The sequence below is a fragment of the Delphinus delphis genome, chromosome 4 (assembly GCF_949987515.2).
Source record: "Delphinus delphis chromosome 4, mDelDel1.2, whole genome shotgun sequence".
Taxonomy (NCBI): Eukaryota; Metazoa; Chordata; class Mammalia; order Artiodactyla; family Delphinidae; genus Delphinus; species Delphinus delphis.
In genome coordinates, this window is record NC_082686.1 from 68,364,746 (window position 1) to 68,390,451 (window position 25,706).

At 37.2% G+C, this 25,706-nt stretch overlaps 1 protein-coding gene across 8 annotated transcripts in view; it reads left to right on the plus strand.

The window, feature by feature from the left end:
- SEC22A (SEC22 homolog A, vesicle trafficking protein) overlaps positions 1 to 25,706 on the plus strand; it is a 131,001-nt gene that overhangs the window by 12,747 nt on the left and 92,548 nt on the right. For all 8 annotated transcript variants that reach the window (XR_011246446.1, XM_060010769.1, XM_069540636.1 and 5 more), the window contains exons 2-4: positions 2,520 to 2,720; positions 16,765 to 16,928; positions 18,091 to 18,285. Coding sequence is in view for 7 of the 8 variants with exons in the window: in XM_060010769.1 (XP_059866752.1) it covers positions 2,539 to 2,720; positions 16,765 to 16,928; positions 18,091 to 18,285 (541 nt within the window). In the remaining variant the exon portion in view is untranslated. The remainder of the gene's footprint in view (positions 1 to 2,519; positions 2,721 to 16,764; positions 16,929 to 18,090; positions 18,286 to 25,706) is intronic.

The following is a 25,706-nucleotide window of genomic DNA, read 5'->3' on the forward strand; positions in this document are numbered from 1 at the left end:
TGTCATGTTGGAACTTTCTTTCGAAGGTTCCATTATGGTAAAGGCTAATTTAATTCCTGCTGGGTTTTTTTCCTTTTAAATAAATGGAGGAGAAAAATATTAAAGGGTAATGACATATTAATACCTAGCTTTTCCTCAGAGGAAAAGGGGGAAGTAAATTTAAAGCATTAGCTTTATTATTTGGATTGATTTTAACGTCAGTCAGTTACCATCATGAATGGGCACTCAGATTTTAACTTGACATAGCAACAAAAGCTAGGGACCACTGGTTTCCAAAATTGGTAGCAGTTGATTTTCTTTGTCATTTTTTTGATATATTACTAAGTTTTTCATTTTTGGAGTGAGATAATATTGACCTAGCTGAGCTGGGCAGGTAAGGATTAATTTAGTCTCTGAGATACAATATCTTGAAAACCTATGAAATTGTTACCAGATTTTTCAGTTTTTTACCAGTTGTGCCTCCTGTTAGTGAAGGAGAAGTATTTAGTGGCATTGTGCTCTTTCCTGCCTGGCAGGAAAGAGTTATCACTTAATTTCAGACTGTGAACATGTTTTAATTCAGTGTTTATCAAAGTATGATCCTTAGATAATAAGCATAGTAATTACTTAGGGAATTTGCTGAAAATGGAAAATTCTCAAGCCCCACCCCATAGTCAATGGATCAGAATTTTGGGGGGAGGGTGGACCCAGAAATCTGCATTTCTAATCAAAATTCCAATGTTTTTTACACAGGGGACCACTGTGTGTGTGTCTGTGTGTGTATTTTATCAAAGTTTGACTATTTACCTGATTTCTTTCAGAACTGCATAGGCCTATGCAGTCCTTTTATCTATTTTTGTAAAGCATGATTAGAATATAATAAAAAAGGTAGTTATGATTTGCTTCCTGACAAAAAGATTGAGAACAACATTAAAAGTAGTATTCCTTTAGGACTTCCCTAGCGGTCCAGTGGTTAAGACTCTGTGCTCCCAATGCAGGGGGCACGGTTTTTTGTTTGTTTGTTTTTTTGCGGTATGCGGGCCTCTTACTGCTGTGGCCTCTCCCACTGTGGAGCACAGGGTCTGGACGCGCAGGCTCAGCGGCCATGGCTCATGGGCCCAGCCGCTCCGCGGCATGTGGGATCCTCCCGAACCGGGGCACAAACCCGCATCCCCTACATCGGCAGGCGGACTCTCAACTACTGCGCCACCAGGGAAGCCCCAGGGCGCACAGTTTTGATCCCTGGTGGGGGAAGATCCTATGTGCCTCAAGGCATGGCCAAAAAAAAAAAAAAGTAGTATTCCTTTAGCTTTAAAATTTATTTTAAATAAAAACATTTGTTCTGATTATAAAAGTAATATGTGCTCATTGTGAAAAGTAATATGTGCTCACTGTGGAACATTACAGAAATTTAGGAAATTATAAAATGATAACAATAACCCATAATACTATTTTCTGGAGCTAAGCATTCTAATTTTGTCATGTTTCCTTCCAATATCCATTTCTCTATTTATCCCTCCCTTCTTCCTCCTCTGTGTCTTTATGGAAAACAGCATATGCAGTTTTGATCCTGCTTTTTTCCTACCTAACATATAAGCATTTTACCACATTACTAAATTATTATTATTATTATTATTTTTGTGGTATGCGGGCCTCTCTCACTGTTGTGGCCTCTCCGGTTGCGGAGCACAGGCTCCGGACGTGCAGGCTCAGCAGCCATGGCTCACGGGCCCAGCCGCTCCGCGGCATGTGGGATCTTCCCGGACCAGGGCACGAACCCGTGTCCCCTGCATCGGCAGGCAGACTCTCAACCACTGCGCCACCAGGGAAGCCCCACTAAATTATTTTTAACAAACATAACTTTTTGTTGCATCATATTCCATCATAGTGGTGTACCATAATTTGTTTCACCATCCCCCTATTGTTGAACGTTTAGGTTGTTTTCAGTTATTTCTATGAGAAGAATGTCTTTCTGTTTAAAATCTTGTCTAATTCTTATTATTTTCTTTAGGATAGGGTTATGTATATAAATTTATTGTGGTCAGGGCTTCCCTGGTGGCGCAGTGGTTGAGAGTCCGCCTGCTGATGCAGGGGACTCGGGTTCGTGCCCCGGTCCGGGAGGATCCCACATGCCGCGGAGCGGCTGGGCCCGTGAGCCATGGCCGCTGAGCCTGTGCGTCCGGAGCCTGTGCTCCGCAACAGGAGAGGCCACAACAGTGAGAGGCCCGCATACGGCAAAAAAAAAAAAAAAAAAAAAAAAAATTTATTGTGGTCAAAGGGCATAAATATTTTTAAACTCTTGTTGAATATCAACAAATTGTTTTGAGAATGGTTTTTATTCCAATATGTACTTCCACATATACTTATGGAAATACCAGAAAGAAGTATTTTTTTAACAGCTAATTTGTGAAGGAAAGTATGATATATCATTGCTTTAATTAATATGTCTTTGATTATTAGTGAGTTGCACATTTTTGCACTGTGTTTATCAGCTTTGGCTTTAATTTCTTACCTAACCCAAATTGTTCATTTTGTTTCAGGTCTTCTCTGTCACTTGAAATGTCTATGATTTTATCTGCCTCAGTCATTCGTGTCAGAGATGGACTGCCACTTTCTGCTTCTACTGACTATGAACAAGGCACAGGCATGCAGGAGTGCAGAAAGTATTTTAAAATGCTCTCGAGAAAACTGGCTCAGCTTCCTGATAGATGTACACTGAAAACTGGACATTATAACATTAAGTAAGACATTGGTTTGCTCCATTAGAATCATTTGCTTAGTGGTTGTCATTTTAATGAAATTTAAGTTGTCTAAATAGAAATTAGTGTTTGATTAGTTTAGGAGAACTTTTCAAGTCAAGAATCATGTGGTTCTGAACTTATACTAAATAGTATTCATCACGTAATCACCCTTCTTATAGTTTCTCTGTGTTTATGTCTGGCTTTAGAAAATTTTATAGTTTTGCAGATTACAGATATTGTATCTTATAATTGATCATTAGATATTTATTGGTGTTCTTACATGCCCAGGAAAACTGTCATGGGAAATATAAAAAAATCATACCTGATATCTGCCCTCAGTGAACTTAAGAAGTTTACATCCTAGTGAGAGGGGATAGTGCTCATCACTATTTATTGTATGTAAAGAAAGTAAAACTGGGCAATGGAATAGTGACTTCATGGTGGTCAAGGGCCTCTCTGAGAGGGTTACATTTGAACAGAGACCTAAAACATGTGAAAGACGGCAGTCTTAAGAATGCAGTGGATGAAGATCAAGGCAGAGCTGATAGCCAGTGCAGAAAGCCTTCACTACAGATCAAGGGATGGAAGGAAAACCAAGACAATGAAGCAATACGGACACTTAATAGAGTGGTGGAAGGTGAGGTTAGAAAGGTAGGAATGGGACAGGTTACGTAGGGCCTTCTAGGCTATGATAAGGAGTTTGGATTGAGTTTAATGTAATAGGAAGCCACTGGAGAGTTTTAAGCTGGAGAGTTATATAAATCTAATTTTGGCTTTGAGTAGATCATCCTGGCTGCTATATGAAGAATGGGCTCTAAGAGAGGAAGCAGAGAGGTCATTTGGGAGACTCTTAGAGAAGTTCAGGTAGAGGTGATGCTTATAACTTGAATAAGAGTGATAAGGGGGCTTCCCTGGTGGCGCAGTGGTTGAGAGTCCTCCTGCCGATACAGGGGACACGCGTTCGTGCCCGGTCCGGGAAGATCCCCCATGCCGCGGAGCGGCTGGGCCCGTCAGCCACAGCCTCTGAGCCTGCGCGTCCGGAGCCTGTGCTCCGCAATGGGAGAGGCCACAACAGTAAGAGGCCCGTGTACTGCAAAAAAAAAAAAAAAAAGAGTGATAAGGATGAGAAGGGGTTGGATTTGGGCTCTATTTTGGGAGCAGTACCAACAAATCTTCCTAATGGATTGAAGTGGAATGTGAGGGAAGGAGAATAATCAGAGTTACCTCTAGATTTTTGGCCTAAACAATGTCCATAATTACTTGGATAATGGGACTGAAATGAACAAGACTGGAGGATATGTGTTTCAGTGGTAAAAATCAAGAGTTCTGTTTGGACTGTTAAGTCTGAGATGTCCTTTAAACATCCAAACGGGACTTCAGGTAGGCAGTTGGATGTATAAGTCTTAAGTTTAGTGAAGAGAAGGACAAGTGTGGAGATTTAGGTTTGGAAGTTAGCTTACAGTTTATAATTAAAACCATGGGAATAGATGAGACCAAGTGGGAGAGCATACACATGAAACAATTAGAGAACAATTAACTCGAGCAATTTAATACTGATTGTGTATACAGTGGGAAATCAGATAAGAACAAAGTCCATATGTGATATAATAAGGAGAGGACTTCGTTACTGAGATGAGACATGAGCCACGTCCTGGAGAATTAGTAAGATTTGGCTAAGGCAGAGAGGAGGGCAATACCAGGTGTAGAGAGGAGGCAGAAAAAGTAAAGACTGTGACTTAGCATGGTAGGTGCATTAACCTGCTCGGCCTGGTGTAGTGAATGGTGATTTAGGGATAGTTATGGGAAATGTGAGATACTTAGCGTGGGGCCAGATCCTGGATTTCCCTGCAAGTTCAGGTTGAGGGATGTCACTTTGATGATGTAATAGGTTATAGGAAACTCCTACTGCAGGATTGAGGGAAATGACTTGATAAAAAACAATGCTGAGACAGTGAAATAGAGGGTGAAATGGAAAGTCTGAGGAGAGGAGAGGCGTCAACTTACAATTAGGGCCTGAACTGGTAACATACAAGTGCAAATGAAAAAGAAAATGCCAACCAGAAAGACACTTCAGAAGAAGAAACGGTTGAGCCTGATAAGATAGAATACCAGAGATGAAGAGAAGGAACGGACAGAGATGACTTGGAATTGGAATTGGACAGAATGAGATCTTTGGAAAAGGTTGCTTATGGGGTGAGGGAGAAGAGGAAGACAGTGAAGCTCCATTTTGAGCATTTTAATTGAGGTTATGACAAGGTGTCCAGTTGAGGTGGGATAGAGATTTTGGAATCATTCACATAGAAATTGAAACTGTGAGGGTAGAAATGCCCACTGAGTTTCAGAGAGGCCCAGAATAGAACCTTAAAGAAGGTCCATATTTACTTGGATTACCTGGGATAATGAGGTATTATCTTTAACTGGGTTTTCTGAGAGTTTTAACTAGAAAATGTGGTGGTGGTCATGGTAGTTAAAATATGTCTAAAACGATGTCTTAGTGTACTTCTATTTTTTGAAGAAAAAGCCTGAAGCATTCTAATATTTAATAGGCTCTTTTAGTGCTCTGGGTGTAGTGTTCTGAGTTTCAGTTATTGTATAGTGTTGTAGACAGATACCAGCATTACAGAAGATTGGCTTGAATGTGTATTAATTCTGGCAGATATCCTGGACTTTAAAAAAAACAAAAAACTTCTTTGCAAATGTTTTTTGTTCCTCTACCTATTGTCTTAAAAGTAGAGTAGAATGTAGTAAAATGTTAACACCCCTCCAGTGCCCAATGCTGTTTAATTGTTGTGAAGTCTAGATTTTGTATTATTTATTTGCACCCCATGTTATTCCACAAAGGATGTGAGGCAATTAAAAAAAATTCAAGAGTACAGGTAAGAGAATCATATGAGCGAAAAAATAAACATAGAATAATAAACTGAAATAACATTTTTTTCTGGAGATGCAAACTATGTAGTTTGTTCATTTTTTAGAAAAGGGCTACAAACATTGTTCTGAACTTCCTTGGGGCCAAAACAAAGGGGGATAATAGATCATTTATAGAATTCACAGTATCCATTGGATAAAAATGTTGCTTTTCATGTTATTGAAACCTGCTATACATAAAGAGAGACAGAATTTGGATAGCATTCTTCCAGAAACCATAACAATGAGCTTTTTATGATTTTTCTTATAATATTCCTTAGTGTAAACAAATAGCATGATGCAAAAAGCAATTTATTAGTGAGTTTAGGAGTGCGGTGAGTCAGCAGAGGTCTAGTCAGCCTGATTTAAGAATACAATTTAGAAATGTCTAAAGGATTAAATAGATTACATGGCCCCCAGAACCACACATAGAAAAGCCTCTTTGTGTATTTTTGTAGACAAGTGTTTTTTTTTTTTTTTTTTTTTTGCGGTACGCGGGCCTCTCACTGCTGTGGCCTCTCCTGCCGTGGAGCACAGGCTCCGGACGCGCAGGCTCAGCGGTCATGGTTCATGGGCCCAGCCGCTCCACGGCATGTGGGATCCTCCCGGACCGGGGCACGAACCCGTGTGCCCTGCATCGGCAGGCGGACTCTCAACCACTGCGCCACCAGGGAAGCCCTGTAGACAAGTTTTAAAAAAGGATTGAATAACAGAATTTTCAGTTCTAGTTCCTGACAAGAACCTGGATTTCATATATTTTCTATTATTGATTGGAAGGCTTGTTAGTTGGTTTCTAGGTTATTGAGGTGTTTATGCTATATGACAATAAATTTAGCCTGAAATATATAAAATTGGGAATTTATGTGTTACCTGACTTATTTAAAATTCTCATAGGACACCTCTTTTTATAACCACCATGAGTTTGCCAGATAAAACTCACAGATCTGCAGTAGTTGTAGCACAGCATGAAGCTGGCACCAGTCTGCTTTCTCAGCCGTGTTTTTAAATGCTTCTTTCTTTCAAAGCCCAGCTTATAGCTTGTGTCTTTTGAATCACCTTCTGCCTCATTACTACTATTTATTGGGTTGGCCAAAAAGTGCCTTCAGTTTTTTAAGTAAAAATAAAAGACTCATTTTCACCAAGAACTTTATTGAACAACGTATTCACCCTTTTGTTCCACTACCTTCTGCCATTTTTCAGGCAACTTCATAATTCCATCTTCACAAAACTTTTTATCTTTTTGAGCAAAGAACTGTTCCAGGTGCCTTTTACAGCCTTCCAGGGAATTGAAATTTTTTCCATTAAGGGAATTTTGTAAAGACCTAAATAAATGGAAATCCGAAGATGCAACGTCTGGTGACTACGGCGGATGAATCAGAACTTCCCAGCCAAGCCATAACAGCTTTTGCCTGGTCATCAAAGAAACATGCAGCCTTGCATTATCCTGATGGAAGGTTATGCGTTTTCTGTTGACTAATTCTGGACGCTTTTTGTGGAGTGCTGCTTACCGTTGGTCTAACTGGGAGCAGTACTTGTTGGAATTACTAGTTTGGTTTTCCAGAAAGAGCTCGTGATAGAGGACTCCCTTCCAATCCCACCATATATATACAACATCACCTTCTTTGGATGAAGACTGGCCTTTGGTGTGGTTGGTGGCAGTTCATTTCGCTTGCCCTATGATCTGTTCCATTCCACATTATTGTACAGTATCCATTTTTCATCACCCATCACAATTTGTTTTCAAAACAGAACGTTTTCATTATGTTTAAGAAGAGAATTGTATGCAGAAATACAGTCAAGAAAGTTTTTTTCACTTAACTGTTGTGGAACCCAAACATCAAAGTGATGAACATAACCAAGCTGGTGCAAATGCTTTTCAGCACTTGATTTGGATATTTTGAGTCTGTCGGCTACCTCCTGCGTGGTATAACATTGATTGTTCTCAATTAATATGTCAATTTGATTGCTATCAACTTCAACTGGTCTACCTGACCGTGGAGCATCGTCCAGTGAGAAGTCTCCAGCACAAAACTTCACAAACTACTTTTAATGTGTTTGATCGGTCACAGCACCTTTTCCATACATTGCACAAATCTTCTTTTGCATTTCGGTTGCGTTATTACCCTTCTTGAAATAATAAAGCAAAATATGCTGAAAATGTTGCTTTTTTATCTTCCATCTTCAATATTAAAATGGGTACACAAAAATTCACCAACTTTGGGCTTCCCTGTTTGGCGCAGTGGTTGAGAGTCTGCCTGCCGATGCAGGGGACACGGGTTCATGCCCCGGTCTGGGAAGATCCCACATGCCACGGAGCGGCTGGGCCCGTGAGCCATGGCCGCTGGGCCTGCGCATCTGGAGCCTGTGCTCTGCAACGGGAGAGGCCACAACGGTGAAAGGCCTGCATATCGCAAAAAAAAAAAAAAAAAAATTCACCAACTTTGATAAGTCTTTTTTTAAATGTACGCTGATATGACAGCTGTCACATACAACCTAACAAAATTGTTTCAAATGAAGTTAAAGACAACTAAGTGCTACTAGAGCCATCTTATGGAAAAAACCGAATCGACCTTTTGGCCAACCCAATGATTTCTTTAGTGATCTTACTCCCTTCACAGATTGCCTGTAGAACTTGTTGACTGACTTTTTCATCATTTTTTTCTTAATAATATTTTTAAAAATTTCTATATCCACTCTCTACAACTAGGTTGTAACTCATTGAGATAGTTGATGTGCCCTGGCTTATATTATTTTTGATTCCTCATCTCTTAGCATTGTGGTTTTCAAATTTTTACAGAAATTTAAGTGCTCTTTGCAGAATACCTCTGAGAAGCAAAGCTAAGTGTCTAATTATGTGCTAAATCAGATGGTACCTCACATTAGATTCTAGTTGAATAGGTAAAGGAAGTCCAAAGTTTTAAGGAAAAGAAATAGGTAACATTTAAAATTGTGAAAATTCCTTTAATTTTCTACCCCTATGTATTGGGAAAAAGATGAATTTCATCAGATTGTAGTAGCTGAATAATTCAGTTCAGCTAATGGAGCACATTCTGTGGAGCCTGGCTTGTGCTGGCACAATGCCTTGCATATATCATAGTAGCTGTTACATGAGGGATGGTTGTTTGTGGGGTATGGCAGGATTCTGAGTGCAATGGAGTTAAAGTTAAGTCTTCATTTCCTCCAATATTCTTCAACTTGACTCATTGATTGGGGGTGGGTGGGTAATCCAGGTTTGCGATTTCTTTTCACATTACATAGTGATATTATAATTCTTTGTATAAAATTTTAAGGAATTCATCTGTTTTATTAGTTGAAGGATACTTAAATTGTAATAAATGTTTAATAGATAAACTTATGTTACTACTTAGGAAACAACAGTGACTGAAGCAATAATTATGAACCATATGAAAATTAAGTTGTGTCTTATGAGACCTTAAAACTTTGAGATTGGGCTTCCCTGGTGGCGCGGTGGTTGAGAGTCCGCCTGCCGATGCAGGGGACGCGGGTTCGTGCCCCGGTCCGGGAAGATCCCACATGCCGCGGAGCGTCTGAGCCCGTGAGCCGTGGCTGCTGAGCCTGCGCGTCCGGAGCCTGTGCTCCGCAACGGGAGAGGCCACAACAGTGAGAGGCCCGCGTACCGCAAAAAAAAAAAAAAAAAAAAAAAAAAAAAAAAAAACTTTGAGATTGGTTTTAGGTGCTTAAAAATCATAGTTGTACATTTTGATAAACGTTGAGACACTGATCTTATGAAAAGACAAACACTTTGGGAGGTCAGTCATGCTCTGTTGAGAGTTTTAGTGCAAGAAGTGAAATTCCTTAGTTCTTTCACAGTGAATTCATTTCAAGTCTGATAATGGCTGTGAACTTCATAGGTTCTCTCCTTACCTGAGGAGTTGCTTTCTTCATATTTGTCTTCAGACTGCTACCTGCAGCCAGGAATGCTGTTTTAGACTTACCTGCCTTTTGGTTTTTGTTTCTGGCTTTCCTTTCACTCTTTGGTGGTATTTTCTGATTACGGGAGTAACAGCTTCAACAAGGACCCAGTTATTAAGTACCTGGAATTGCCAGGCAATTTAGTTACTTTTCATTAAATTTTGCAACAGCTCTGTGAATGGCTTTTAAATAGAACTTTTCCCCATTGCCAAGGGCAAAAACACAACTCACACGAGCTTAAGCAAAAAAAGGGTATTGTGAAAGATAAGCCAGTTACCTAGTTGGCTGGAGCCAGGGAATCAGATGTTATCAGGAATCTTTGTCTCATTTCTCCAGTCTTTCCTTTTGCAGACAGATATTCTGCACATATTGGAAAACACTGCACAGGTAGCTCCAGGCTTACTTCATTCCAGCTGGCAACCCCACTGCCTCCATGTTTCAAGAAAAGGACTTCAATTGGCCTTGCTGTGTGATGGCCCATTTCTGGACTAACATTGTGGTTGGAGGGCTAAGGTACTCTTAGTTGGCCTGGCCTGGATTACATGCCCACCCGTTTGATGGACAGCTTTATCAAAGCCGTATAGAGTAGGTGGTGGGGCTGGAAATAGTTCTCCAAAGGGAAGGGGAAAAGGGACTCTGGGCAGATAGCCATTATAGTACTACCAACCCTATTTTCAGAAGAGGGAACTGAGACTTAGGGATGTAAAGAAACTTGTTCAAAGTCACAAAGCTAATAAATGGTATATCTGACATGCAGTCTTTTTTTTTTTAATAAATATATATATATATTTATTTATTTATGGCTGCGTTGGGTCTTCGTTGCTGTGTGCAGGCTTTCTCTAGTTGCGCCGAGCGGGGACTACTCTCCGTTGTGGTGCGTGGGCTTCTCATTGCGGTGGATTTTCTTGTTGCAGAGCACGGGCTCTAGGCATGTGGGCTTCAGTAGTTGTGGCATGCAGGCTCAGTAGTTGTGGCTGATGGGCACTAGAGCGCAGGCTCGGTAGTGTGGCTCACGGGCTTAGTTGCTCTGCAGCATGTGGGATCTTCCCAGACCAGGGCTCCAACCCACGTCCCCTGTATTGGCAGGCGGATTCTTAACCACCGCGCCAGCAGGGAAGCCCCATACAGTCTTTTTGCTTCAGCAATCACATTATTCTCTGGTAAAAGATGGAGTTATCTCCTTTTACCCTTAACCTCTTTCTTGACAGGGTGCATTCCTAATTCTCCTAATCCTTTTCACTTTATGGACAGCGAAATTAACCAGGGAAGAGAATTAAGTGAAACTACTCCCCCCCCCCCCTTTTTGGTTGAGTAATGATGAGGAACGGAGTATATGTGAAGTCTAAAATTGATGAGATAGCATTGCCTCATTGAAGACAAGGTATTTGGTGGGGAGGGGGTGTGACAGGGGAATGCAACCCACCAGTAGCTACATTCTTGGGGGGAGAATGTAACCTGTGTTTTGTCTCATTATTAGCATCATATCACTTTTCTACCGTTTAAAATTATGGTAAAATCCACAGCTTTTCAGCACCACATATGTTAAATAGGCTCTTATGAACTGGTCTAGGAATCTAATTACTCTTACAGTACAGTTTCTGTAGGTGCAGTAAACTTCTGGAATACAACTAACAGGCAAATGAGGGACTGTCTACGATTGGTTATCTGAAAAAAGTCAAGATCTTTATTCTCTGGTGTGTGAAGGTGTGAAGGTACTAGGGTTAGTGGGAAAGGGTGAATCAGGAGATTAACTCTGCAGAAAAAGAAAAGGATGTCAAAGGCAAATTTTGTATCCAAGGTTTTGATGGTGTAATCACCTTTGGCTGCTTAAAATCATCTGATTCTCCTTTAGCTTACTATTACAAGTTGCTATCACCTGGCATATTACATATTAATACATATTTTCTTATTTAATGAGGTTTAAATTAGTGACTAAAATGGGTCTTTTATTTATGGGATAATGTATTTAGCTCTTCACCATTGGAGGGTAATTGAAGGTTGGCTACCTAAGAGAGGAATAAGTGAGAAAATATGAAGTTCCTGGTAGAATGCTGCTCATGGCAGACAGTGTTACTGAGTTCTCTTTCTGGTTCTTATCACCTTACTGTCCTACTGATGATGAAGTCTTGTTTTCACCTTGTTTCTCATCAGATGTATTTGGTGATAATAAATTCATAAGGTGTACTTACTTTCATAACATCAAACCCTTTTTTATATTTAAAAGTGTAAATGCTTTATTTTAGGGAATGGAGTTCAGTATGGAAGGTTCTCTTTCGAAAATAAATTTTTCTTATGCTTAGCAATTTTAAGAGTAGATTAGAGATTTCATGTCCTACTGGAGAACTTTTCTTCACCCAGGGAAGCTATTTACTGGGTAAATATGACTACAAAGGATAAGCAGATTTCCTGTGTGCAATGATACAATAGCAGTATGGAAACTATATGTAATACAAATATTATTGCTGTTTCAATTTATAAATAGTTTGCTATATACTTTGTCATTTGGCATGCTAAAAAATTCAGTGTTGTTTCTTTAATCTTGTTTTGTATATCGTTTTAAGTGTATTCCCAGTACCTAATTGCAGGCGCCTGGCGGGCAGGGACTTGGTCTTTGACATCAAAGCCTATAGAGTAGAATGCTGGACATATGCTAGGTGCTCTATTATTTGCTGTGGGGAAAATCATCGTTTTCACTTATTATTTAGTTTGGTACAGCAAGTCCTAATAATGTCAGTGTTTAATTCGTGATGTCTAAAATTTTTTTGACATTTCATAAATAAAATTAGATACCAGGAACAGTTTAATGTCTAAAACCACTTATTCGTTTTGTTGGACTTTAGGAATCGCTTGAGGTATGGCCTGCTTGGATACATGATAAAATTAGCTTTTAAACAAAGTGATTGAAAGGGGTAAATCCTTCTACCTAGAGTTTGAACTTCCACCAGCCTTACCTGTTCAAGACACACTTGATCTTGGAAGGCCCCAAAGAAGTTCCTAGTGTGTGTGCTGTGGAGAGGAACCAAAGATGTAATGAGGTTGGATAAATTCCTTGGCCAGAAGAAAGGCAGTAGCTATAGAGACCAAATCCCATTGGTCCCAAAGCACAGAAGTGGAAGGAAATAAAAAAGAAAAAGGAAATTAGAGAAAAGTAGGAAGAAAACAATGGCAATTTAAGAATTGTGCTCAAGGTGGAGAAAAGAAGACTTTGTGTTGTTGTGAGGTTAGTTAATGACAGTGATAAAAGGAAAGCAGACATACTTGTTAGACCTTTATAACCATCTGGAGGTACTCACTGCAGAGGTGAGTGATTCTACATGGTCCCTGAGAACAGCCCTGTGTTTTAAGTAGGGGGATGTTGAAGACTCAGTGATCTGAACTGAAGCCTTCTGGTAACACTGACCTGGAAAAGCAGGTGAAGTTCTGCTCCCTTCTGTCATTTGTCAAGTATTTATTGACCTTCTTCTTTGTGTAGATACCACTGAGCTGTGCAATTATCTGTGCACAATATACTAAACAAATTAGGTATAATGATGCCATCTATGCACTCATTTATTTACTAATTTACTGATCACTTATTGTGTACTAGACAAAATATTCTAGATGCTAAGAATACAGTGGTGAACCATAAAGAAATCATCCCTGCTCTCATGGAGCATAGATATTAGTGAGAGACATTACAACAAACATACAAATATATAAGTACGAGCTGGGTTAGTTACATGAAGAAAAATAACAGGTGCTTTGTTTACAATAAAGTAAGAATGAAATTAGATAAAATATGTAATATATTTAGCAAAGGGCCTAGTTCACACTAAGTGGTCAGTAAACCATAGCTGCTACTGCTACTATTATTACTACTACTTTTCTTCCTCCTCATCAAGGCAGAAGGATAACAGCCAGATTGTCTATAACAAGTGAGCTAAATGAACCTGATGGACGGGCTAAAGGCTGCACAAACTGGCATGCCTCTAGTGACGTTAGACTATTTCATGTGAGTAGTCCTCAGTGCGATGGTAGGAGTCTTTCAGTTTGTACCAGTGATATGAAAAAGCAGAACTTTTGATAAAAAGGTAAATCAACAGAGCTGTATGTACTTTTGGAAAACTGGCTTTGCATTTCAAATAAAGACAGCATTGTAAAGGTAAATTCACTATGAAAAGTCATAATATTATAGAATATAGCGTTTTCAGAGAATATCATGCATTTATAGAAAATAAAGACTTTGGAATAAAGACTCTGAAAACGTTAACATGCAATCTTAAAAACATAGGTTATTTTTTTTTTTAATTTCACAAAAAATTCTTCAGTTAGATTGAGCTCAAGCAAGAAAAACCATTTGGGATAAACTCACGTAGGTGTCTGTGGTTCACTTATTAATATGGAAGTACAGTAAAACCCTGTTATAGAACAAGAAATAGAGTCTAAAAGCTTCAGTCGTCTTATTGAAGGATAGTGAAATAACTCCTATCTAGCCACTTGGAAGTTCCAAGTGTGTAGAAGCCAATCACCAATTGTGTTTTATCCCAATTCAAGTTATTGTAAGATATATTTGAATGCTAATGACATGTCAAAGAATTTTGATAACGGCAGGGAAGATTATTTTGGAAAGGGAAAAGTACTTGGGAAAATCATACTTTGATTTTTGATTTAGTTGTCAATTTTGTAGGAAAATACAGTATGTTATGACTAAACTTTTTTGACTGTGACCCATAAGAAGAGATGCATTTTACTTTGTGACCATTACTTAACATACAAATAGGATAAACAAAAGTTTTATGAAACAATAAACATTCTGGTATTTTCTGTTATATTCTATTTCCATTTTTAAGAAAATGCTGTGTGTAATTCACTGAACTAATTTTCTGATCCGCTAGTGGGTCACAACTTGCAGTTTGAAAAACGTTGCATGAAATGACTATGTGTTAAGTGGAACTTCAGAAAGGAATTCCAGGTTATTCCAGAAGCATAAGCTCAGCACAATTTCACTAGTAGTATATCCCACACCGTTAATAATAGACGATTAATAGGTGCGAACCCCACATCATTTGGCTGCCTTGGATGGTCTTTTAAGAAAGAAAGATATATGTACATTTGCTTGCATATGCATAAACTCTCACCAGAAGGATACATACGAAATTAATAACATGAGTTGCTAGAGGGACAGAGAACTGGCTATCTGAGCAGAGGTGGGAATAAGACTTCAAGTATAGTATTTCCTTTCATTTTTCATTCTTTTAAAATTTGAGTTGTGAATATATTTATTTTAAAAGTTAAATTAAAAATAATAAATAAATTCTGCTACTACAGTATTAGAGAAAAGAGGGGAGAGGGGGACTCCAACATGGATCAGGGTTTGGCAGTAAAAATTGCTTTGATAGATTAGCAGTGTCTGGCATGGGAGTGGGAGTTACAGCCTGTATGCTCTGTTTGCTCCCCTTGATCTAGATCAGAGCTATGTTGATAGTACCATGAAAGAATGTTTAAGTGACTCATTAAAAAGGGTTAATTTTTGTCCCATACTCTGCTTGTTACAGGGGAGTGTATACTTTAGAAAGTTTTTTTTCAATAGAAGATGGTTAATTTAAACATTTTTGTTTTTAATTTTTAACTTGTTATTTAGAAATACTTTCAAACTTTCAGAAAAGTAGTACGAATAAGAAAATTACAAATAATACTTGTTCCCAGACTCACCTCTTGTTAACATTTTACCCCATTTGCTTTATTGTTTTATCTGTCTACCTATCTATCTGTCTGATTTATTTTTGTCTGAACCATTTGAGAGAAACTTACCATGCCCCTTTATTCCTAACTACTTCAAAGTGTATTTTCTAAGATGAGGGATATTCTCTTACTTAACTATAGTACAGTTATCAGGTCTATTAAATTTAATATTGATACCATACTTTCACCTAAACTACTGTACTGCCTGTTTTCCGTTTTTGTCGGTTGACCCAGGAATATCCTTTACAGCATTTTTCCCCCTCTCTGGCACAGGATCCAGACTAGGGTTAGGTATTACATTTAGTTGTGTCTCTTTAGCCTCCTGTGATCAGAAACATTTCCAAAGCCTTTATTTCTTTGTTTACAACACTGAGGTTTTTAAAGAATACAGCACCCCCATCCCTCTTTAAAGAAATAGAATGTTGATTATTCTGATGTTCCTTCATGATTAGATTCAGGTTATGCATTCTTAGCCAGAATACTACATAGCTGACATGTCTTACTGAGGCACAGGAAGCCCATCTTCCCCTCATTAGTGATTTTAGAGTACTTGGTCAAGGTATTGTCTAGTTTCTACTGTATAATAAATAGAGTAGAATTCCCTTGCAGCCAATAAACAATCCATGGGAAGACATTTTAAAGCCATGCAGAATTTCCTGTTCCTCACCAAAATATCCACCTAGATTTAGCATCCATTGATTTTACTTGCTTGATCCAGTTTTTGCTCTGTGGGTTGCAAAATGCTGCTTTTTCCAGTTCTAACACTATCTCCACATTTACCAGGTGTCACTCGGCATTCTGCTGTGAACTAGTCTTCCTTTCTTCCCTTTTGTTTGTTGTTATAAACTCATAAATTCTCTTCTTTCCCCCTAATGATTCATAATTCATTATTATGTGAGTAGAGGATTTGATGCTGGGGTCAGTGGATGACTTTAGGAGGTCAGTAATCACCTGACCTTGAAATTGTGTGCCAGGTTCTGGGTTGTTTCTGGGGAGAGTGTCCATAACTTTCATCAGAACCTCTAAAAAGTTCTTGATTCAAACAGTGTTAAGTTCCACTAAGTTGAAGGGTTGAAATGTTAAGCTGTTACCCTTATCTGTTTGAATAGTCTTTCCTGATTTCTACCCCAAGTGATAAGTAACTGAAGTGTTAGAATCATAATATGTGTCCCTCTCTAGATACATTTCACTTTTTTTAAATTAATTTTTATTGGAATATAGTTGATTTACAATGTTGTGTTAGTTTCTGCTATACAGCAAAGTGAATACATTCCACTTTGTTGTCTACTGTTTTTAAATTACACCTGAAACTAGTATCATATTTTGGTTCCTTTAATTTTTTTTTTGCTGAAATATGTAATAAATGTTAATATTGTCATTGCCTCTGTAGCAGCAGTTTATGGTGTATAGAGCCAGTCTTCTGAAGTAACGAATTACCTTGATTTAATTTGAAATTTTAAATCCAATGTTTTTTACACTGTAGTTTTATTAGCTCTATGGGAGTGAGCTACATGATGTTGTGCACTGAAAATTACCCAAATGTTCTGGCCTTCTCTTTCCTGGATGAGCTTCAGAAGGAGTTCATTACTACTTATAACATGATGAAGACAAATACTGCTGTCAGACCATACTGTTTCATTGAATTTGGTAAGGGCCTGATTTTCTTTTCTTTTTCATTATCCTGTCTCCATTCAGTCGTAAATGATTTTTCATCTAATACTGAGGGGCAGAGGGAAAACTCAGAAAAGTCTGCTAGCTTGCTTTTGACAGAATAATTTGACAAATGGTCTATAAATTATGGCAACCTCTTCATTTAGGTGCCTCTTAAAAAAATTCTGTTTCAGCTGTGTAGAGGATCCTGATTATTGGTTCAAAGAATTAATTCCAGAGGTTAATTTTTCAGTGAGAAATTTATAAGCTAGAGGTTCAGAGTTTTGTCTTTATGTGATAGTATTTTTAGGCTGCTTAATGTAGAACAGAGGTTGGCAAACATTTGTTGGAAAGGACCAGATAGTACAATTTTAGGCTTTAAGGATCATTTGGTCACTGTCACAGCTACTCAGCCCTTGCTATTATAGCTTGAAAACAGCCATAGGCAATACATAAATGAATGAGTATAGTTATATTCTAATAACATTTTATTCACACACAAAAAAATCAGCAGGCTAGATTTGGCCTATAGACATTAGTTTGCTTGACTCCTGATGTAGAAGAGGGAAAAAAAGTAAATTCAAGGTGTAAATAGTGAAAATAAAATCGGAAGAAATTTAGGAAATGTCTTTTATTGTTTTCATTAAATTTTTTCTTTAAAACATCTGTCCTAATGGTGTAAGCAATAAATAAGAAAACAGATTTATATGAACATGCAATTTACAGTGTATGTTTTAATGTAATTACAACTGGTAAATACTGACAGACTTAATATTTTATGAGATCTGAATCCCTATAAAAATGAAGACTTTGGTTTAAGTTTAAAGGGAGCTGTTTTTGGTTTTCTTGTAGAAGCTCAGAGTAGTTCCTTGAAGTGGATATAATAGTAGAAATATTCTCACAGTCATGTAATATTAAATCCTTAGTATATTTATAATTATTAATTTCTAGAGTATATAATTTCTAGTGAGAAAAACTGATGATGCCATGATATATTAACCATAAACACAAATAATATTAGGACATTCATGACAGATTGAACAGTTTGGGATAGCAAATTAAACCGTTTATCGCAAACTTTACTGTCCATAAACATCACACTTTCAAATGATTTAATTAACAAATGACTGCAAGGAAATTTATTTTTTATTTTACATAGATAACTTCATTCAGAGGACCAAGCAGCGATATAATAATCCCAGGTCTCTTTCAACAAAGATAAATCTGTCTGACATGCAGATGGAAATCAAGCTGAGGCCCCCTTATCAAATTTCCATGGGTGAACTGGGGTCAGCCAATGGAGTCACATCTGCATTTTCTGTTGACTATAAAGGTGCTGGTAAGATTTCTTCTGGTGAGTTCTGGATCTCAGTTACTTCATTTAAAAAATATTTTCTAAGAACCGAGGAACTCTTAAAAATGAATTAATTTAGTCTAAAACTTTAAGTACATGAGAGAATGTAGAAGTTCAAAGTAATCATTTCTCCCAGTGTTTTATATAGTCATCTCTCAGATATGTGACTAATCAGCAATCTCAATGGCTTTTCAACAGCAATCTCAAAGGAACTCTTTGCTAGGGAGACATTCAAGAAGATTTCTTGGTACACATTCTTCTAGAAAAGAGTAATTTGTTTGTAGTATATACCTATAGGCATGTAAAGTGCTTTGCATTATGTAAAAATGACTACATTCAAGGTTAGGGTTCTTGACTGTCACAGCACATGTGATCATCTACTCAGACATCCCCTCCCAAACAAGGAAAACAGTTCTCAACAGTTGGGACATGTTGAAAACTTCTGCTTAAAAGTGGAAACCCTTGTTATTTTATAAGGTAGCATATGCCGTTGTTGAATTGCTTATTTTAAAAATTCTTTCGTGTATTTTGAGCTAAAATCTGTTCCCTATAATGCTAACACTTGTCTAAGTTCTGTGACTTATCCCTCCCTGACTTCAGCTGTACCAGAACTTTGATGTCAGCAACTCTGTGTCCTTTCTATCCTTTTAGTCTGATTGACTTCATATAAAATATCCCCAGTTTCCTTAGCCTTTGGTAATTTGAAACCCTCCTCATCCTGGAAGATTCCTCTTTATATGCTTTTGTTTGTTGGTATTCTTTAAAAGTGGCATTTAAGGCTGAACAGAACACTTCATATTTAGTTTGATTAATACAAATTATGGGAGAAAAGGGGAAGCAGATTTCACTAAAATGATCCAGTTAGTCAGGAAACAAGTAAACAAGCAAATAGCAGTAACAAACCCTGGGGGAGAGGAGGTGGATCAGTACTTAGAGTTGTTAAAATATGTTATCTAAAATGTCCAGTTTTCAATTAAAAAAAAATTACAAGACACGCAGAAGAAAAGGAAAGTATAATTCATACACTGGGGATGGGGTATGGTGGGGAAGGCAGGCAATAGAAACTGCCTGAGAGAGTGATCTGATGTCAGATTTAACAGACAAAGAGTTCAAAGTTCAAAGCCATTATAATTTTCTTCAAAGAAGTAAAGAAAACCATGATTAAAGAAGTAAGGAAGGTATGATGGTGATGTCACATTAAATAGGCAGTATTAATAAAAGATAGAATTATAAAGGAAAAGAACCAGATTCTGTAATTGAAATTGAAATTCTGGAATTGAAAAATACAACTGAAATAAAAAATTAACTAGTTGGGCTCAACAGTAGATTTGAACCAGCAGAAGAAAGAGTTAGTAAACTTGAAGATAGATTGAGAGAGATTATTCAAGTCAAAGAGCAGAGAGAAAGATGAAGAAAAATGAATAGAACTTCAGAAAAATATGGGGCACTATTAAACACACTAACATATGCATGATGGGAGAACCAGAAGGAAAGAAGAAGAGAGGGGAGCAGAAAAAGTATTTGAAGAAATAATGGCTGAAAAGTTTCCATTTACTCAAAAAATGTTAATCTATTCCAAGAAGCTCAAAGAATTCCAAATAGGATACATGCAAGAGATCCACAAATAGATGAATCATACTAAAAATTCTGAAAGACAAAGGCAAGGAGAAAATCTTTAAAGCAGCAAGAGAAAAACAGCTTGTCATTTACAAGGTTTACCACAACAAAATTAACAACTGGCTTCTCAACAGAAACAATGGAGACAAGAAGGCGGTGGGATAACATGTTCAAAATATTCAAAGGAAGAAAAAAAACCTCAACCAAGAATCTTGTATTCAGCAAAGCTATCTTTCAAAAACGAAGGTAAAATAAAGATATTTGCAGATAAGCAGAAGATGAGAGAATTTGTTGCTGGCAGACTCACCTTAAAAAAATACTGACAGTAGTTCTTCATATTTGAAAGCCAGACCTAAACAATAATTTGAATCCATACCAAAAAAAAAAAAAAGAGCAATGGTAAAGGTAATTATAAAAGACAGGAAGAATGCATTTTCTTCCTTCTGCTAAGTGATTTAAAAAGCAATCATATAAAACAGTGTATATATATCATCTCAATAGATTCAGAAAAAGCTTTGGACAAAGTTCAACACTCACTTATGATAAAAACTCTCCAGAAAGTGGGCTTAGAAGGAACCTACCTCAACATAATAAAGGCCACATTCAACAGACCTACAGCTAACATCATACTCAGTGGTGAAAAGCTGAAAGCATTTCCTCTAAGATCAGGAACAAGACAAGGATATCCACTCACCACTTTTATTCAACATAGTTTTGGAAGCCCTGGCCATGGCTATCAGAGAAGAAGAAGATAAAAGGAATCAAAATCAGAAAAGAAGAAGTAAAACTGTCACTGTTTGCAGATGACATGATACTATACATAGAAAATCCTAATAATGCTAATAGAAAACTGCTAGAGCTCATCAATGAATTTGGTTGCAGGATACAAAATTAATAAACAGAAATCTCTTGCATTCCTATACACTAACAATGAAAGATCAAAAGAGATTAAGGAAACAGTCCCATTTACCATCACATTGAAAAGAATAAAATACCTAGGAATACCTAAGAAGGCAAATACCTAAGGAGGCAAAAGACTTGTACTCAGAAAGCTATAAGATACTGATGAAAGAAATCAAAGATGACACAAACAGATGGAGAGATATACCATGTTCTTGGATTGGAAGAATCGATATTGTGAACATGACTGTACTACCCACAGCAATCTACAGATTCAATGCAATTTCTATCAAATTACCAATTGCATTTTTCACAGAATTAGAACAAAAAATTTTACAATTTGTATGGAAGCACAAAAGACCCTGAATAGCTAAAGCAATCGTGAGAAAGAAGAACAGAGCTGGAGGAATCAGGCTCCCTGACTTCACACTATACTACAAAGCTATAGTAATCAAAACAGTATGGTACTGGCACAAAAACAAATATAGATCAATGGACCAGGATAGAAAGTTCAGGGATAAACCTATGCATCTATGGCCACCAAATCTATGACATAGGAGGCAAGAATATACAATGGAGAAAAGACAGCCTCTTCAGTAATTGGTGCTGGGAAAACTGGAAAACTACAATGTAAAAGAATGAAATTAGAACACTCCCTAACACCATACACAAAAATAAACTCAAAAGGGATTAAAGACCTAAATGTAAGGCCAGATACTATAAAAAACTCTTAGAGGAAAATATAAGCAGAACGCTCTCTGACATAAGTCACAGCAAGATCTTTTTTGATCTACCACCTAGAGTAATGAAAATAAAAACAAAAATAAACAAATGAGACCTAATTAAAGCTTTTGCACAGCAAAGGAAACCATAAACAAGATGAAAAGACAACCCTCAGAATGGGAGAAAATATTTGCAAACAAAGCAAGTGACAAGAGATTAATCTCCAAAATATACAAACAGCTCATGCACCTCATTATAAAAGAAACCAACCCAACCAATCAAAAAATGGGCAGAATATCTAAATAGACATTTCTCCAAAGAAGACATACAGATGGTCAACAAACAAAAAGATGCTCAACATCATTAATTATTAGAGAAATGCAAATCAAAAGTACAATGAGGTATCGTCTCGCACCAGTCAGAATGGCCATCATCAAAAATTCTGCGAACAATAAATGCTGGAAAGGGTGTGGAGAAAAGGGAACCCTCCTACACTGTTGGTGGGATTGTAAATTGGTACAGCCACTATGGAGAACAGTATGGAGGTTCCTTAAAAAACTAAAAGTAGGGCTATCATATGACCCAGCAATCCCACTTCTGGGCATATATCCAGAGAAAACCATAATTTGAAAGGATGCATGCACCTCGATGTTCATTGCAGCGCTGTTTACAATAGCCAGGACATGGAAGCAGCCTAAATGTCCATCGACAGAGGAATGGATAAAGAAGATGTGGTACATATATACAGTGGAATATTATTCGGCCACAAAAAGGAACAAAATAATGCCATTTGCAGAGACATGGATGGATCTAGAGATTGTCATACAGAGTGAAGTAAGTCTGAAAGAGAAAAACAAATATCGTATAATATCGCTTATGTGTGGAATGTAGAAAAATGGTAGCAACGAACTTATTTGCAAAACAGAAATAGAGTCACAGATGTAGAGAACAAACTTATGGTTACCAAGGGGGGAAGGGGGGTGGGATGAATTGGGAGATTGGGACTGACATATATACACTACTATGTATAAAATAGATAACTAATGAGAACCTACTGTTTAGTATAGGGAACTCTACTGAATGCTCTGTGGTGACCTAAATGGGAAGGAAGTCTTAAAAAAGAGTGGATATATGTATACATATGACTGATTCACTTTTCTGTACAGCAAGAAACTAACACAACGTTGTAAAGCAACTATATTCCAATGAAAATTAAAATAGCAATGTATATACTGTATTTTGGTGCCTGTGACATATAGAAATATAATACATTTTCTAACAACAGTACAAGGGAGGTGGATGGTAGCAAAGCTGCATTGGGTTAAAGAAATGACTCCATACAGTAATTTGATTCCACAGGAACAAATGAAGAAAGCCAGAAATGATAAGAATTCATATTAACAAAACCTACAAAAATATAATTGTCCTTTTTTCTCTTAGTTTCTTTAAAAGACATAAAATTATGTAAAGTAATAATTATAACAATGTATTTTAGGGTTTATAATATTTATAAATGTAATATATATATGTATCACACATATATTCAGCAATGCCACAAATATGGGAGAAAGGAAATAGAGCTATATAAGAGTAATGTGTCTATAGCTCACTTGAGTTAAGTTAGTATAAATCTGAATCTGTTTCTGATAAATTAAGGTGTATCGATAGATGGTAAATCCTAGAGCAGCCACTAAGCAAATAACTCAAAAAATAGTGAAAAATCATTAAAGAAAAATACTTCAGTATGAAATATTCACTTATTGCAATTGTAGCAGTAAAGGAGGAATAGAGCAAAAAGGCATGAGAGATATCAAAATAAGTAAGAATGGCAGATATAAATCTACTGTCTCAAAAATCACATCATATGTGAATGGATTTTAAAAATGTGAATGGATGAAACATTCTAGTCAAAAGTTAGAGATTTTTAAAGTGGATTAAGAAAAAACAAAGATACAGATAGATTGAAAGTAAAAGGAAGAAAAAAGTTATATAATGCAAACAGCAACCAAAAGAGAGCCTGAGTGGCTATTTTGATATCAGACAAAATGGACTTTAAGACAAAAATTCCTGCTAGAGACAGTGGACATTTTATAATGATAAAAGAATCAATATATTAAGGTATAACAATTATAAATATATATGCATTTATCAACAGAGCCCCAAAATACAGAAAGTAAAACCTGTCAGAAGTAAGAGCACAATGGGCAATTAAGCAGTAATAGTTGAAGACTTAAATACCTAACTTTCAGTAATGGGTATAAATGGGTAGAAGATAAACAATGAAATAGAAGACTTAACACCATAAACCAGCTAGATTTAACAAACATCAATAGAACACTCCATTCATTATTAGAAAATACATTTTTCTCAAGTACACATGGAGCATTCTCCTTATGCTAAGCCATTAAAACAAGACACTTCATAAATTTTTTTTTTTTTTTTTTTGCGATACACGGGCCTCTCACTGTTGTGGCCTCTCCTGCTGCAGAGCACAGGCTCCGGACACGCAGGCTCAGCGGCCATGGCTCACGGGCCCAGCTGCTCCGCGGCACGTGGGATCCTCCCAGACCGGGGCACGAACCCGTGTCCCCTGCATTGGCAGGTGGACTCCCAACCACTGCACCACCAGGGAAGCCCCACTTCATAAACGTAACAGGATAGAAATAACACAAAGGTCTTTATCCACAATGAAAAGAAATTAGAAATTAACAGGGAAAAAAATTGGGAAGCCTCACAAATATGTGGAAATTAAACAATACACTCCTAAATAAATATACATTCCTCTAATAATAATAATACACTTCTTTTTCTTCAAAGAAGAAATCAGGGGACTTCCCCAGTGGCACAGTGGTTAAGAATCCGCCTGCCAATGCAGGGGACATGGGTTCAATCCCTGGTCTGGGAAGATCCCACATGCCGTGGAGCAGCTAAGTCTGTGCACCACAACTACTGAGCCTGCGCTCTAGAGCCCACAAGCCACAATGGCTGAGCCCGTGTGCCACAACTACTGAAGCCCACATGCCTAGAGCCCGTGCTCCGCAACAAGAGAAGCCACTGCAATGAGAAGGCCGCACATCACCATGAAGAGTAGCCCCCGCTCGCCGAAATTAGAGGAAGCATGTGCACAGCAACAAAGACCCAACACAGTCAAAAATAAATAATTTTTTAAATGAAATAAAATATTCATCACATTAAAAAAAAAAAGAAATCAGAAGGGGAATTCAGACTTTGAGATGAGTGAAGATGAAGACACATCATACCAAAACTTATGAGATGCAGCTCAAGCTGTGCTTAGAAGAAAATTTTTAGCTATAAATATCAGCATTAAAAAAGAAGAAAGATCTCAAATGAATAACTTAACCTTCCACCTAAAGACACTGGATAAAGAAAAGCAAATTAAACCTAAAGCAATCAAAAAGAAGGGAATAGTAAAATTTGAAGCAGAAATAAATGCAAATGAAATAGGAAACAAAAACAATAGAGAAAAATCAATGAAATCAAAAGCTGGTTCTTTGAAAAGATTAACAAAATTGACAAACCTTTAGTTAGACTGACCAAGAAAAAGAGAAATTTACTAGATACAGACATGAAAGAGGGGCCATTTCTACTGACCTTACAGAATAAAGGATTTTAAAGGAACACTATGAAAAACTGTATGCAAATGAGTTAGGCAACTTTGATGAAATGGACAAATTCTTAGAAATATGCAAACTACAGAAACTCAAGAAGAAATAGATAATCTTAATAGATCTATAACAAGAATAGAGATTAAATTAGTAATAAAAAACTATTCACAAATTCCAGACCCACGTGGTTCTACTGGTGAATTTTATCAGTTAAAGAGTTAACCAATTCTTTACAAAATGTTCCAAAAAATAGAAGAGAGAGAATACTTTTCACCTCATTTTATGAGGCCAGTATTATTCTAATACCAAAATCAGATTAACACATCACAGGAAAAGAAAACTACAGACCAATATCTTTTATGAACACAGATACCAAAATCCTCAATATAGTACTAGCAAACCAAATACAGCAGCATATAAAAACCATTATACACCACGACCAAGTGGGATTTATTCCAGTGCTGCAAGATTGGTTTAACTTCTGAAAACCAATTATTGTAATACATGATATCAATAAAGTAAAAAATAAAAACCACATGATCATTTCAATAGATG